Source organism: Schistosoma haematobium, chromosome 3, assembly GCF_000699445.3.
Source record: "Schistosoma haematobium chromosome 3, whole genome shotgun sequence".
Lineage (NCBI taxonomy): Eukaryota > Metazoa > Platyhelminthes > Trematoda > Strigeidida > Schistosomatidae > Schistosoma > Schistosoma haematobium.
In genome coordinates, this window is record NC_067198.1 from 44148748 (window position 1) to 44164322 (window position 15575).

The 15575-nt window shown below is 37.2% G+C and overlaps 1 protein-coding gene across 3 annotated transcripts; it reads right to left on the reverse strand.

Annotated features, from left to right (window-relative positions):
- Positions 1 to 318: 318 nt before the first annotated feature.
- On the reverse strand, positions 319 to 14257 carry ALG2_1 (Alpha-1,3-mannosyltransferase-like protein). Of its 3 annotated transcripts, XM_012937674.3 has the most exons (7): positions 14148 to 14257; positions 13585 to 13997; positions 13400 to 13547; positions 9732 to 9977; positions 5366 to 5520; positions 2037 to 2299; positions 319 to 564 (listed from the first exon to the last, which is right to left on the reverse strand). In XM_012937674.3, exons 2-7 carry the CDS (start codon positions 13933 to 13935, stop codon positions 426 to 428), a joined length of 1302 nt encoding a protein of 433 aa, XP_012793128.1. In that variant the 5' UTR covers positions 13936 to 13997; positions 14148 to 14257; the 3' UTR covers positions 319 to 425. The 3 variants fall into 3 exon arrangements, with proteins under 3 accessions (XP_012793128.1, XP_051069960.1, XP_051069961.1); XM_051213940.1 differs by having other exon boundaries at positions 2037 to 6155; XM_051213941.1 differs by lacking the exons at positions 319 to 564; positions 2037 to 2299; positions 5366 to 5520 and adding an exon at positions 8024 to 9449 and having other exon boundaries at positions 9482 to 9977.
- Positions 14258 to 15575: the final 1318 nt, after the last annotated feature.

Here is a 15575-nt window from a genome sequence, read left to right on the forward strand (position 1 = left end):
CACTATAAGAACCTCATGAACGACCTTAACCTAAGCCATTTTCATCGGTTTTCAAAAAACTAACTTTCAGTTCATATTTTTCTACTTATTTTTCATCAAATACAATTGACTAATCTGGTGTGTTTTACATATTTTATATTATTTGATACATCAAAACGTGTATGCTGTTGTAATTAGTACAAACAAGACTTGAAATTTAGAGTTACTTGTATTCTTCACTTGTGCAGTATGATGAAAATTACCTAAGTGTAAATGTATGTTGACCTATACAAATAAACGGTCCAATGAGAAAGTTTTGATAAACAGCATTTTACCAAAATTAAGTACATGAAAACACTGCAAGTATTTACTTTGCCTTGCAATGAAAAACAACTAAGTATTTGAGGAAAAATAAATCAAATAATTTTGCATGTAAACAACTATTTCTATCCTTGGTCTTCATTTATTAAATCAGTCACGACTGTTTGCAATACTCTTTTAAAAGTTATAGATGAAAATTTCTCACGAACACGTTCACATCCTGCCTTCCCCAAACGATCTGCAAGCTCTGGATCATTTACAAATCTGAAATAAACACAATTATTTTCTTAGAGCCTAGCGAATTTGAATAAGACAGAAAGGTATTATTTAGTGCTAGGATAATTAAAGTCGATTTGCAAATGATTATCAGTTGTTTTGAAGTTTGTCGTAGTCCTTGAATTGTATTATCATCCTCCAAACCTCAAAATCACATAAAATTTGTTTTTCAATTGAGCTAAAACGATCCATACGAAAGTACAATAGTTATTTAAGTGATCGCATATCCTGTATTGGTGCTTAACTTGACAACTTAAAGTGTAGTCAAAACCGTAGACCATCCAAGTTGCTGGGAGACTAATAAAGTCGATGCAATAGCTTACCTGGGTTTAATTGAAAAAAATAACTTAACTCTAATCAGCAGACATGAATCAAGGCCACTGGGAGGACAAGGTAATATGTGGAACATCAATCACAGACTTAAATACTCAGATCTGAAGTTCCTGAGAGCTGATGACATTACTCCAGTACCCAAAATAAGGTAGGAGAATCGGGATTTTAACCAAGATATTAAAGTATTAAGCTGTAGGACATGAACATATATCATACATTAGTGTATAACTAAGTGGGGAAATTGGGTTGAGCGTAGACTATGCTTCGGTCCGGGCACCTGGGTAGTATTCCACCCCTCACATAAATGGGATGTGGTGCATATCTATTTGGTACCTCCTTGTAACGATGTTCATGTGTTTAAATAAATCGTGAACATCTACTCAGGTGGTCAGAACATATACACTGACCAGGATAAGAATAGGTTGTAAAGAGCGACCGAATCAATTTCTAGTACCAGTTTATCAAGTATTGGTTTTTGGGGTATCGCAGACTTCGTGATTGAGATCTGAAAAGTAATCATGATTTGTGGTTGAAAACCTGTTAGGCCTGGAGATCAAGTGCAACCACAAATACGCACTCATGAATTTTTCTAAATTTTTACGCTAATATTAACTCATACTTCAATACAGCTGCTGCATTCAATGTATTTAGGACAAACCGGAAGAAAAGTAGGTTTACTTCTAATTCGTATAACACACAGTTCCCCAATTTTAGATGAGTAATCTAGATGGAAGCACATACATTACTTGACCTTGTTATGTTATATTGTTTATATAAGGCTTCACCATAATTAGCGCAATGAATCCACCCTAATCAATTTCAGTCATTCTTATACACCTCTATTTTGAATGCGATCGCATGGAAACCGAGCAGAAGATATCTCAGGTACGGCGATTTGGGAGCCTTTATCTCCGTTTCCGATGATGCTTGACAAACACTTGTAATCTAAGTACTACACAGTACAAACGCTGACAGCAGAATAGCGCCACATCCAGTTCGTGAAGAGTTTTACGCATTCAATATAACAATGTCTACCTCGTTATAATTGGTTATCATCTACTTCGCGTTTGTAAATAAATAACAAAATTATTTGGTCATTCCATCAACAAAAAATATATGAAGCGTACTTGCTAAGATAGGTAGCCATAGTTTGCGGAAGTTGTTTTATTGGGTGCACTGTACATAGAAATCCTGTAGAACCATGCAAAACAGTTTCTTTAGGACCACCAGAATCCAATGCAATAACTGCTCGAGACAACGACATTGCTTCAATAGGGACAATTCCAAAATGTTCCTTATCTGGGGTGTAAATTACCGCATCACTGGAGGCAATTAACAGAGGTTTGATTTCGGATGAACAAGAACGCATGAAAGTGACATTTTCTGAAACCTGCAAAAATGTGCTCAATTCATTACTGATTAAACGTTACATTTCTTTAATTTGACGAGTTTATTCAAACGATTACAACACAAAGAAACATTTCATTATTTTTTCAGTACTTGTATTTATTTAACACATTAATTCTGAGAAAATCCGCTAAACACGGTTTTCGATTAACTGATAGCTGCTCTTCAATCTAGGTCGGTTTGATATCTAATTGAAATACAAGGTTCGGTCTGTTTAGGACGAGACATTCGCTGGCGAATCGATACAATGAACCAATCAGACATCAGCCAGATAGTAAGCACACGCCATTGTAGAATGTATGGTTTACTTTTCTACAACATGAGATACGCCATTGGTTTGACGTATGGCATAGACTTTTAAGAGACAAACATATATTCATGAATGTACATTCATCTCTTCATTAGATTTAGCTAATAAAACTTTCCTCTCACTCAGGTAGCCATTTGGGCTTCCATATAGAAAGCTTTTGTATGAATATCAGAACCAGATACCACACAAACAAAAATCAAGTTTGGCGCATATCAGAACATAGTCCAAATCCAGATAAGTGCTCCAAGAGATGGTGCTTTGTATAAGTCCGCCCCAGAAGTAGTTGATTTCAATATTATCAATCTGAATGTAGATTTGAGTTGCAGGATGATGCTGATTATCCCATTGAGGATGACTATTGGAAGTTGGTGCTGGACAGAAACTGTTCAAAGTCTCCTCGAAACTGCTGAGGTAGGACCATGTTATTTGACCTACAAATGTTGTCTCGAAATTCGTTATCTTCTAAGTGTGAATCATCTTCAATTACCTTCAGTGGATAAATGTCTCTAATATTCGAAATACTTAAGATCGAAACTCCTGGCTTTGACCCTTTTTAATGGAGCCACAGACACACTCTACAAACCCCCTATACCAATAGTCAGTCAGCTACAACGTAGGACCAGGCACATATATGCATCGGTCCAGGTTGCCATACCTCATTAGCACAGCAAGATTAACACCGGATTCATAGGAGTGGTTAGGTCAAATATGAATCATAGTATGTATGACATTTTTAAATACTAGACTTCTAGTCAATTTATAATTCATTGTTCCTATCCCTTTACTCATATATAAATATGTAGTTTAATCGATGATAGTCGAAGGTGGGAAATCACACTAACTAAGCTCGATCTTTTACTGATTTAAACCACCTTTACCAAAGAAGTGTGAAATACACACCAGATCATAAGTACAATTAATTGGATAATTAACTTGCTACTACATCCATATTTATACCAAGTTAACCAAGAGTATTTAGCAATTGAATAGTAAGAATTTTCTTCAATACTAAACCTTGAACTATTAAAAAGTGAATCAGAACTGTGATTTGAAGAGTCAGTTATCTGACCAAATAAGTAAATACACCTTACAACATAATGCAAGACAGAAACTTAGATTAATGTTGTATGACTTGATCATCAATGTTTCAAGTCACGGAATAAAGTTATGCTATGGATTAATATACAAATTGTTAATCACCCTAACACACTAGTAATTGATATGTGTATACACCTTAGATTTTAATGGCTGATAGAAACTTATCTTAATCAATACGTTTGAAACACAAGACATACTTCTGTTCAGTCCCCGAGCTTTACCAACCGGAAGCTGTAAACGACCTACAATTTTGTAATGTCCCGACATTTGTTAACGGAATAGAATCTGGAAACATTTTTTGAGCAGTATGTATCATGTCGTTCAGTTCTGCAGGAAGACCTTTGTCGTAACTTAAGTGATGTGTGGGTTTGTATTTCAGCGTGTAAATGCATGTTTTGATAACGAACGATAAGTAAAATTGCAATGACATAGGATTTAAATCCGTTAATCTGATAAAAACCTGGCTATTGAAAGTCAGTCAGTCAAACTCAACATAGAGCCTGTCACGTATGTACATCGGCTCAAGTTGTCACACCATTAGCACAGAAAGGTGGAATTGTCAGGTCAATTTCCAGAGTAGTAGGGTTAGTGACAATATTAATGTTAACAGAAAGGATTAGACATAGAAGATAGAATTCAAAGAAATATAAACCAATGAAGTAAAAAGTTATGAGGAATTCGAAAACTTAGAATGTAGTGGAAAACAAAAAACTAATGTGCCTGGATTAATGCAAACGATTTCGAACCATGTCGTTCAAAGTCTTTAACTATTGGTCACGATAATCATGAGGATCTCAACCATACAGTGTACACCTTTTAACATGGCTCAGTCTACTTGTCAATTCCGTCATAGACTGGTAGTCGGAGAAGTGAACTAATGGTTAAGAAGTTTGCCCCCAAATACCCTGGTACGGCCGAGAGTGAGGAGAAGTCCGCTCTCCCTCTCCAAATGTTCTTACATGGTCACGCGTATATAGCCTCTGTCAGGGAAGTCCTACTCACTGCCTCGTGGCATTACTGTTGTTCACGAAGTTGAGAGGACGAAAAGCGAATGTCCGGCGCTTTAACCGGGTTGGTGGACATGGAGAGTCCACCTAGGGGTGTTGGTTGGAAAACCCAGATTCTAAACCAATGGTGCACATGGGCTCCGGTATCCTGAAGGGACAAATGACGTATGAACCAATCGTTGGTCACCGGCTTCCATGGGTGGACTGCATCTCCTTACGATGCTCCACTGCCTTGTGGATCAGACCTCCAGGTCGAAGGCTCTGGGTGTGGTTCCCTAAAAACCACCTGCTTCGGTTTGGGCACCCGGGCAGTGCCACAGCCCTCACACATATCAAATGAGATTTGTGTGGCGCATATGTATTTGGTGTGATAAAATAAAATAAATAAATAAGAAGTTTAACTTGCTACTATTAGAGCACGAGTTTAATTTCTACCCGACTTGAGCAATCAGAGTAGTATCATTGACTCTCACATACAGAGTGTAACTCAAATTCCAGTACATAAATCTATATCCGATGAGTTACAAAGCAAAACAATCTGGGAAGTGCTTTGAACTCAATCAAATCAATTTCCCAATCAAAGCTAAAATGTGATTAATTTTTAAAAAAAACGTATTTGTCATTATTCACATACTTTCAGCGTTTGTGACAAGCTAACCAACTCGGTATAATACTCTACATTTTCAATAACACGACGATCATAACCTCCAGCTATGATTAAATGAACATTTTCCGGTTTTATTTCAACGGTTGAATCAATAAGCTTATCCCAATGTGTGATCAAGTATTCTATGTAAAGAAAATGGTGTATAAATAACAAAATGAATAGTTTGTTTTTTTCTTAGTGTAAGTTATTTTTTGTAATCAAATAATGACAAAATTAATAAAATAGTGACAGTTGCACGTTACAACATTGAACAATAGTTATAATATAATGAAGAAATTAACAAGTGGGGAAAATAATTAAAACAAAATGGACATTTGTCAAAACTTGCGCGCCAATTACACAGATGATACTATGTGTAAAAATGATATTTGAAATAATATCGATTGAAATTCAAATACTTTCGTTTCCTCCAGAAAATTCATTCGAGCTACTTAGGGAATATAATCGAAGACAAATAGGATTTAAGACGTGAATGTGTATACGTGCTACTGTTCTTAGAGTTTAGTGGGCGTATGAAGCCACGGACAGGAACAAAATAGTCATTTAGTTGATTATACAACCAAAGGTACATAAAAGTAAGTTAAGTTGGTCGAAGTATAGGTTGATTAAAAATAAACGGACTGTGCTTTTACTTGTTAAACAACAACTTCCAGAGTGTAGCTAACTGTATTCTGTCCATTCTGACCACACTATTCTGACTCGTCCAGACATGAAACGCTTGAGCCGTTGGCCTTCCTTTATGACAGCCAGAAAGTCCCTGAAGTTTTATTTATTTGAACATATAAATATTAGTACAAAGGGGCATTGAATATATATGCTCAATACAATTCACTTGATTTGTGTGTGTGCTATGATACTGCCCGGGTACCGAAACCGTAGCAGGTGAAGGTCTAACCCATAAGGCAGTGGAGCATCATAAGGAGATGCAGTCCCATGGCAGCCGGTGACCAACAATTGGTTCATACGCTAATTGTTTCCTTAGGATCCTGAAGTCCATGTGCACCATTAGTTTGGAATCTGGGTTCTCCAACCAACTCCCCTAGGTGGATCCTCCGTGTCCACCAACCCGGTTAAAGCGCCGGATATTCGCTTTTCGTCCTCTCAATTTCGTAAGCAACACCCCCGCTGCGAGGCAGTGAGTAGAACTTCCCTGTCGGTGACTGCATACGCGCGGCCATGTGAGAGCATTTGGAGAGAGAGAGAGCTGACTCTCCTTACCCTCGGCCGTACCAGGGGATTTCGGGGCTTTTAGTTGCTCCAAATTCAACCTTGTGTCACGTTTTTAACGTCTATCGTGCAGATGCCGATTTGTTCTCAGGCTTCTTGATCTTTCTGGAATTTGCGAACATGTTTCAAACATTGTCTATGTTTCGTTACATTTACATTCAGCTGTATAGATGTTTCTCACACAAATACAGTATTAATTTGAGACAATTTTGTTCTTCTTCTTTGGATAACCTATCCACAATTTCCATTTATATCAACCTAACAGCATCACTAGCAAGAAAATAAACTCTTGTGATGTGTTTATTTAAAATTCTTTAGAATTTCTTACGATGCTTCTTTAAAAAACAGAACGACTATAGTGTTTTCCCATTCTCTCTGTAAACACATTTTCTATGATCTTGTGCAGGAACTCTTCAGAGCAATCATTTATATACAACATTAAATTTAAGTCGATCTGCTTGTTTTCGGTCTCCATAACAAGGTTATTGCTTCTATTTATTAAGTTTCTAGCAACTGCAACTCATCAATTTATGCCTAACAACATACTTTCAATTCAACAACAAAATCTACGAACAAACGAAAGGGACACCAATGGGATCACCAATATCAGGATTGATCGCAGAGGCAGTGATGCAAAGACTAGAAGCCGCTATATTACCAGTGATCAAACCAAAAATTTGGATTCGCTATGTAGACGACACCTTCGTCATCGTCAAAAAGAATGAACTAGAAAACACTTACAACCTGATCAACAACGTCTTCGATGACATCAAGTTCACCATGGAACAGGAGTCAAACAACCAACTAGCATTCTTGGATATATTGATCACTAGAACCGACACAGGAAAACTGGAAACTCAAGTATATAGGAAACCGACCCATACGGATCAAATTCTCAACTACAATAGCAACAACCCCAGAGCTCACAAAATCAACTGCGTACACAATTTGTTCAAGAGGGCGAGGACACACTACAGCACACTGGTAGCACGAAGAAATGAAGAGAAATACCTAAAGGATGTATTTCAGAAGAACGGCTACCCCATCAACTTCATCAAAAAATACCAACCGCACGCAGCATTAGAACTCAAGTCAAGCACAAAAATCAACAAAAGGATCACCCTACCATATATACAAGGAATATCAGAAACCGCGATGAGACTGCTGAAAACCTTCTGAATAGGTGTGGCACACAAACCGACAAAATCACTACAATCAATCTTATGCAAACCAAAAGATGAAATAACAAAGGAAAACAAATCAAACATCATCTACAAAATAAATTGTGCCAACTGCGAAAAACACTACATCGGACAAAGCGGACGCCCCCTTCACTTTCGCCTACATGAACATCAATTAGCAGTCAAACGGCATGATATCTCTTCACTTATATCAATACACGTGGACAACTGCGGACACTCATTCGATTGGAAAAATGTGGAAATCTTAGACAGAGGAAACTCCAAAAACACCAGAGAATTTTTAGAAGCCTGGCACTCAGGTCAATCAGCAATCAACAAGCATATTGAAATCAATCCAATTTATCAACCAATCAGAAAAATCACGCACAAACATAAGAACAAAAATCAAAACAATGGGAGACACAACCAAAACAAGGAAGTAAACAACGACAAATTTAAGGTCAATAAGAACCAATCAACGTCGAGGTGCACAGAACAAGCTTTGAGACACATATGGAGAAATTCAAACACTTCACTTCTATTTGAAGTTTGTGCTGATGATGTCGTTCAGAAGAACGATGAAAGCTCCACGACCAAACCATCCAGCTCAGAGAACAAAACTTCACCAAAATAGGTGCAAGTAAGTAAGCAATAAGAGTGAAGCACGAGATGAAAATTTATTTGAGAACAACATAATTTACTAAAGCAATATTTTGTTTAACTAGACAGTCACTTTCAAGATTTTAACCGTAACTATTCAATAGTCGCAACCATAAGTTATGGTAATTAGTATTGAAAAGATCCGCTATATCAGTTGATGGATTAATATTTGAAAATTCAATAAAATAAAACTTGATGAAGTTATTCGGTCAATAGTTTTTCATGATACTCGTTTGTTCTGATCTAGTAGTCAAAATCCAGTCATTTTAATGCAAAAATCTCGATATATAGATTAAAGTTTAATTTTTAGTGAAAAAAATATCGGTGCAAAAGTTTAGAAAAAAACTACAATATAGAGGACTTTAACACTTCGTTACGTCCCGAAATGAATAGAGATAGTCAAATTAAGGGTACTGAAATATGTGAATTTGATTTGAACAGGAAGGATGCAACCTTTGTATGGCGTTCTTATACAGATTAGAAAACGAGATGTATCTCCAATCTTGAGCAAACTAATACTCTTTGTGGATTTATAAGCGTACATCACTTAGTATTCCATTTAAACAAGTTAAGAATTGACTGCTTTTGACGTAACTGATTAATCTGTTCTTCGTGGTTTATCATAATACAGTAAAAAATATCTTGTTCAATCTAAATTAATTTTATTGAACACATATTTAAATGGCTACAAAAACAAGTGAATTTCAATGGTCAAATAAGGTCACAGGATAGACAAATATCTTCCTCCATTGCGAAATATTTGGTTGAGATCAGCTATAAGGTTGATATCAGGTCAGACTTTGTAATTTGGTACAAAGGTTCTCAAGGGCGTGTACTAAGGTTTATTGAAGCCTTGACTATACGAAAACGAGAACATCCTTTATGTGTTTGAAAACAATTTTTCCTTACCCTTAACGTACCCTGGTAATACTGATTTATAATCCAGAGTAGTTTTGACATTGTTTTTGTGTACTTTATTATTACTATTATTATTATTATCTTTGTTTCCATTTACCATTTAATTTGTCTGGTTGACCTTTTATTTTCATATATGATGGGTGTGATCGTATTGTTGGAAATGTATTGCGCAAATATATCACATAATTCTGATAAACTTCGTCTTCTCATCTCATTATAAAAATTTGACTTCTGTTAGTCAGATTCTAATGTGTCCAGTTATGCAAATGACTTTTGTTAATTTGCGATGATTAAAATTGGTAGACGGGATAAGAAAAATAAACTATAAGGAAAGATTAAAAACTTACCAAGACTGTACAAAGCCAATGAGAGATTCTTTTTCCTTTCATATCGATTAATTGATACGAATATTATTTTCGCTTTCTCAGGCATAATTTCTGATGATAAATATTTACGATATTCATATTTCGACTGATGATCACTTTGAAATTGTGCTGATGTTGGTAAGCATAAACTTTTTTCATTTGCAATTGGATATAAAATACGCAGTTGTACATGACTAAGTGAAGTAAATGTTTCTCTAAAGACATTAGCTGGAGTTTAATAATAATAATAAAGTAGATATTTCAGGAAAAATAGACGTTAGACAACTAAGAATAAAATAATACGCATGGTCCAAATTTATTTGATCAACTAAGCATATTTGACAGGAAACTATTAAATATGAGGGAATAAGTGGAACTTTGAAAACGGTGGATTCTTACATACAATTTTATTGTATTCGCTAAATACTAAGTTTGTGGTCTTCTTATATTGCCCGAATTGTAAGCCGCTAACTGACTCATTACCTATTGATATATCTTTCACCATCCCTAAATTACAGTTAACTGATTATATACCTTCTTATGTTGATTATCAGTTATTACTAATGGTCAATTGTGGTTTCTTGATTAATGTAAGTTTTTAAGTTCCGAGAAAACGAAGTTAAGCGGTTAGTTTTACTTATATTCTCACTGGAAACGTTGAGGACAATACTAATTCGCATGGGTTAATCAGTATCAACACACTTAGAGGGCATTGAGGCAAGCAAACAATATTCTAGTGATTGTATTAAGTGACCCTGGGGTGCATCCCCGTGTGGGTTCGAACCCCACCCCCGGCAGGCGGCTGCCCCCAAATGCCCTGGTAAAGCCGAGGGTAAGGAAAGTCAGCTCTCCATCTCCAAATGCTCTCACATGGTCACGCGTATACAGTCACCGACAGGAAAGTCCTACTCATTGCCTTGCGACGGGGTACTGCTTACGGAATTGAGAGGACGAAAAGCGAATGTCTGGCGCTTTAACCAGGTTGGTGGACATGGAGAGTCCACCTAGGGGAGTTGGTTGGAAAACCCAGATTATAAACCAATGGTGCACATGGACTCCAAAATCCTAAGGAAACAACTAGAGTATGAACCAATTGTTGGTCACCGACTACCATGGGGGGACTGCATTTCCTTACGTTGATACACTGCCTTATGGATTAGACCTTTAGGTCGAAGGCTCCGGGTGTGGCCCCTTAAGAAAATTACCTGCTACGGTTTCGGTACCCGGACAGTGTCATAGCCCTCACATAAATCAATGATAACTGTTATTGTCCTCATTGTTACTGTATAGCGCATATGTTTTTAGTGCCCCTTGCACCAATGTTTATGTATTCAAATAATAAAATAACAAAAACCATATAGAAGTTGAATTTATAACATAACCCGACCGTTGTTGCTAACTTGTTGTGGTGGTCGAAGTTGCCTATCGTGACGAACCAATCGAGCTATATTGGCTAGAACAATCGTTCCTCAACGTCCTACCATGTCAGACAGGTCGGTTGAGGAGTGGTAAGACTAAAAGCAGTAAATGAAAGGTCTGAGGGCGAAGTCATACTGCAGACTGTATAGAGGTGTGACGGCAGTAAGGTGTTTCCTTCAGACAACCAGCATAACAGCGATGGTGCCTTCCCATAATGAGGGATGAGGTTAGAAAAAGTCGACCCTAAAAATGCACATCTCGCCTTATCCCATGGATTTCCATTCTCGGTGGTAAGGTTCCAATAAATAAGGAGCTAACACGAAAAATACTCACGAAAAGGTCGTGTGTGACTGACCTTAAGCAGTTGTCCCTTGGGCATTGTGGTCACGCCCTCAAGTCACTAAGACCACCCCTATTATTATTATTTATTTCAACACATAAATATTGGTACAAGAAGGCACCAAATATATATGCGCCACACCATATTTGTGTGTGGGCTGTGATACTGCCCGGGTGCCCAGACCGAAGCAGGTGGTTTTCTTAGGGAGCCACACCCCGAGCCTTTGACCTAAAGGTCTGATCCACAAGGCAATGGAGCATCGTGAGGAGATGCATTCCCATGGTAGCCGGTGACCAGCGATTGGTTCATACGCCATTTTTTCCCGCAGGATACTGGAGCCCATGTGCACCATTGGTTTGGGATCCGGTTAAAGCGCCGAACATCCGCTTTTCGTCCTCTCATTTTCGCAAACAACACCCCCGCCACGAGAAGGCAATGAGTAGGACCTCCCTGGCAGAGGATGTATACGCATGGCCGTGTGAGAGCATTTCGAGAGGGAGGGTGAGCCCACCCCACTCTCGGCCATACCAGGGCATTTGGGGGTAAGATCACCCCTAGCACATTTTCTTTTTCAAGAACCTCCAAAAAACCGCTTCCACAGTGTGAGATACCGGAAAGTGAAAACTGCCCTCATACCTTTAACAGCATTCTAGATCATTGTACTCATAACGTAATTTTAAAACATAAGGTACGGTGAATTTGAAGGCAACAGAATAGTTGAAGTAATTAAAAAAAGTAGAACATTGATATGAACTACTCACATTAGATGATAAATTAAATCCTTAATCTTTGTACGTTAAACTCGGTTTCGAAATTAAATCGATAATCAGATTAACTTTAAAAATGAACTGGTGCCTTAATTGATTAGAGCCCTTTATTTTCCAACTAAGACGTTGGAGATTTGAAGTTTTTCCTTATCTAACTTGGTTTGGGCAGTCGATGGGTACTACTACCAACATTCAACACGACTAGTATGGCTCCAAGTACATGAATCCGTTTATCGTAGGTGATTTAATTTATTGATTACTAACTATACGATAGGTTCTCACGTTTTTGAATTAATAATCACTATATGTCCTAGTGATTTAACTTGACGTCTTTAATAATCCCTACACCATGAAAGACCTGTCGTTTCCTTAAAAATAAAAAACTAAGTTGTTTAATAGGAAATTATTACATCGAAATGTCTGCTTAAGTAACATCGACCAAAAACTAGTGTGAGATTAGAACTATTAAAGTCACAAGGATTATTTAGTAAAGACTATGGACGAAAATGAATAATTATTAAAATGCCAAGTTGATATCTCCAACTACGGTTGATACCACCCTATTGCCCACCCCCACCAATTTGGGTCATGACAAATTACTTCCCAACAACAGCTGTTACGTTGACGTGATGGTTGGGCTTCTATATTATGATGGCCTAAACGACTTATAATAGTTGGAGCACTTGTTCCTTTAGGTTGTGCTATATCAAACAGCTAAGTTGGAGGACTGTAAGAAAACATCAAACTGATATCTGGGGGAAAACTCATACTTTTAACTGTACTGAGATGTGACAATAATAAGGTATTTCCCTCAAATAGCAGATGGTAGACTAAGAAAACGCACATACATGTTCCATGCTAATGATGCAGTTGATTCTACCAGGTAGATGTACTGTATCTTGATACCATAGATAACTCCATTTAGTGAGCAGTCATCACTCAGCCAGTGTGTATCATCCATTGATTACTATTGGAAACATTCACTTAACAGCCAAGGAATTCGTTCATAATAGGTACAGTAAAAAGGGGTTGTTTATTTACTAGTAGTGTATTTCACACTAAAATGTACGTAAATATTGTCAGACCGGTCACAGTTTAAGTGATAGAATAAATAAATAACTCACATGTGAATTTACTGTTAACAAGAACAATATCAGCCATTCCAGTTGATATCTGCTCAATATAATCAATAGGTATTCGGTACAGCTTTTTCAACAGAAATTTTTTATTTTTCGTTAATAGCAAGTCTGGAAAATGACAGTAAAATATCGTCTTCGAATCAAGAAATATTATTTGCACATGAACTTACCTTGTATCCAAAAGCCCGTAGTAGAATTATGGGGGCTGATATTTGGTCAACAAATGTTACATCTGGTTTCTTTTCATAAAATAATAAATATAGTGTTGCAAGGATGAGGCGAATATACGCACATAAAGCTGTCATGTAACCAAAGATGGACCGAGGAAACCAATCAGCTACAACTGTAACACTCAGATTTGACTGTAATGTTTCTTCGAAACAATGTTTAGGGTCGTGGTGATTTGTAATAATGCTGACATTATAACCACATGACTCCAAGGCTACTGCCGAATCAACTATAAGTCTTTCGGCACCACCTATGCCAAGGTCTGGATGTAGAAATACAATCTGCTTTGGCATTTTGTAAATGACGAAGATTCAAGAGTTTCGCTGGAATTTTTATAGAAGCGTAGGACTGGAGTCTAAAAAACGAAATAGTTTGAGCAATATATTGTATCATATTTGCGATTAATTAGTACAATTGTAAGTTAACTTATTTCGATCTAACTTAACAAACAATATACTTGTACTAAGTGCTTGAGTATGTCTTGAGACGACATGATTAAACTTACTTTGACTTAGGATATCATTCCAGCATGCAATGCAAGTCCGGTGTAACGCAGTCAGACGTGTCAAAAGGGTGAGACTCTAATATATGAACGACCTTTGGACGACTCTAAAGTGACCTTGAGAAATGTTAGCCAATCAGCAAACAGTGAATTTAGAGTAAAAGTGTATCATACAAAACCAAAGAAATAAAGTGGATACACTTCTTATACGTGGTTCAAAACCTTGTGAAGGTTGCAAAGAGGTTTAAAGGTTTTTAAATCGTAATGAATAAGGTAGATGAAATCATCCATATGGCTAGTAAATAGTCGGCCTCTGGAGCCATCATAATTATGATGGTTGCAAAAACTTTCAGCCTCGACCACATAGCTTTAATATTGCTTGTGTGCACTCCGGTTGTTATTCACAAAAATGCCACTTGTTGATAACGACACGATGCACATAACCAAGTCTATGTGGGAGTCTGTACGCCCTCCAATCATCCGCATGTATTGTAGTACCTCGCTGCAACTGGTTGCAGAGTTACTGCAGTGTTACTGGTGCTTTTATTATCAATTTCGCAATAACTGTCATAATTTGCCTTAGATGGAAATTATATATGGGGTTTTCATCACGAACTGAGATCAACTATAATGACAAAAATCTATTTGAATACCCAAGCTCTCAACTTTGGGGAAATCCCCAAAGTGAAATGGCCTTCCCCAAAGTTTGGGGAAGTTTTGGGGAAATCCCCAAAAGATGCGTTGCGCATTATTCCACAATAACATTTCATCACCATTTGGGTTATTAAACCTTAAGTTATTAAATTACAATTAAGAAGTGCTAATTTTAATAAAAAATGGCTTTTGGTCACGAATAGTCTATCTAATTTCAGGTTTTGTTTTAATACGTCAAACAGACACGAGACAATGAGTCATCGGTTTTAAACCACTTTTTCAAATGTCTCACGCCATACAGGTGGGTTGTTTTACTGTCCATAACTTCGATTACTGTTTTTGTTCATTGTAACTTAAGTAAATTGTCTCCTTCAGAATAATAATTTACAGCTCGATAGGATTGCTAAAAGGCAGGCTCACGCCGCCAGACACTTGAGGTTGATGGGCTGTTCCAGATCAACCTTTTACAGAAGGTTGCGGAAGTTCAGAGCTGAATTCATAAATAAGTATAAGTTAACCAGCAGTGACAAAGAGAACGACAATTCAGTTGTCGTCACAGAAGTAGATGCCACCGCAGCTACAGAGCAGTGTAACAATATTGTCTCAGATACAGCCACTGCTTCATATAGTTGCGTCCAGTGTCCTAACACTACAGCCGACGGTAGTCTAGCTTTATTTGTTAACAGTTGTTAATGAATTTATAGGTGGTTTGGTTTCAGAAATGTCTCCAGCCATTCATCTTTCAATGAAAGAACAGGTGTACGTGGATTACTCTGA

Coding starts and splice junctions, on each gene's coding strand:
- ALG2_1 (XM_012937674.3), bottom strand. CDS start 13,935: ATGCCAAAGCAGATTGTATTTCTACATCCAGACCTTGGCATAGGTGGT. Junction 9,978..13,399: donor TGTTAACAGTAAATTCACAT/GTGAGTTATTTA, acceptor ATTAAACTCCAG/CTAATGTCTTTAGAGAAACA. Junction 5,521..9,731: donor ATTGGCTTTGTACAGTCTTG/GTAAGTTTTTAA, acceptor TTCTTTACATAG/AATACTTGATCACACATTGG.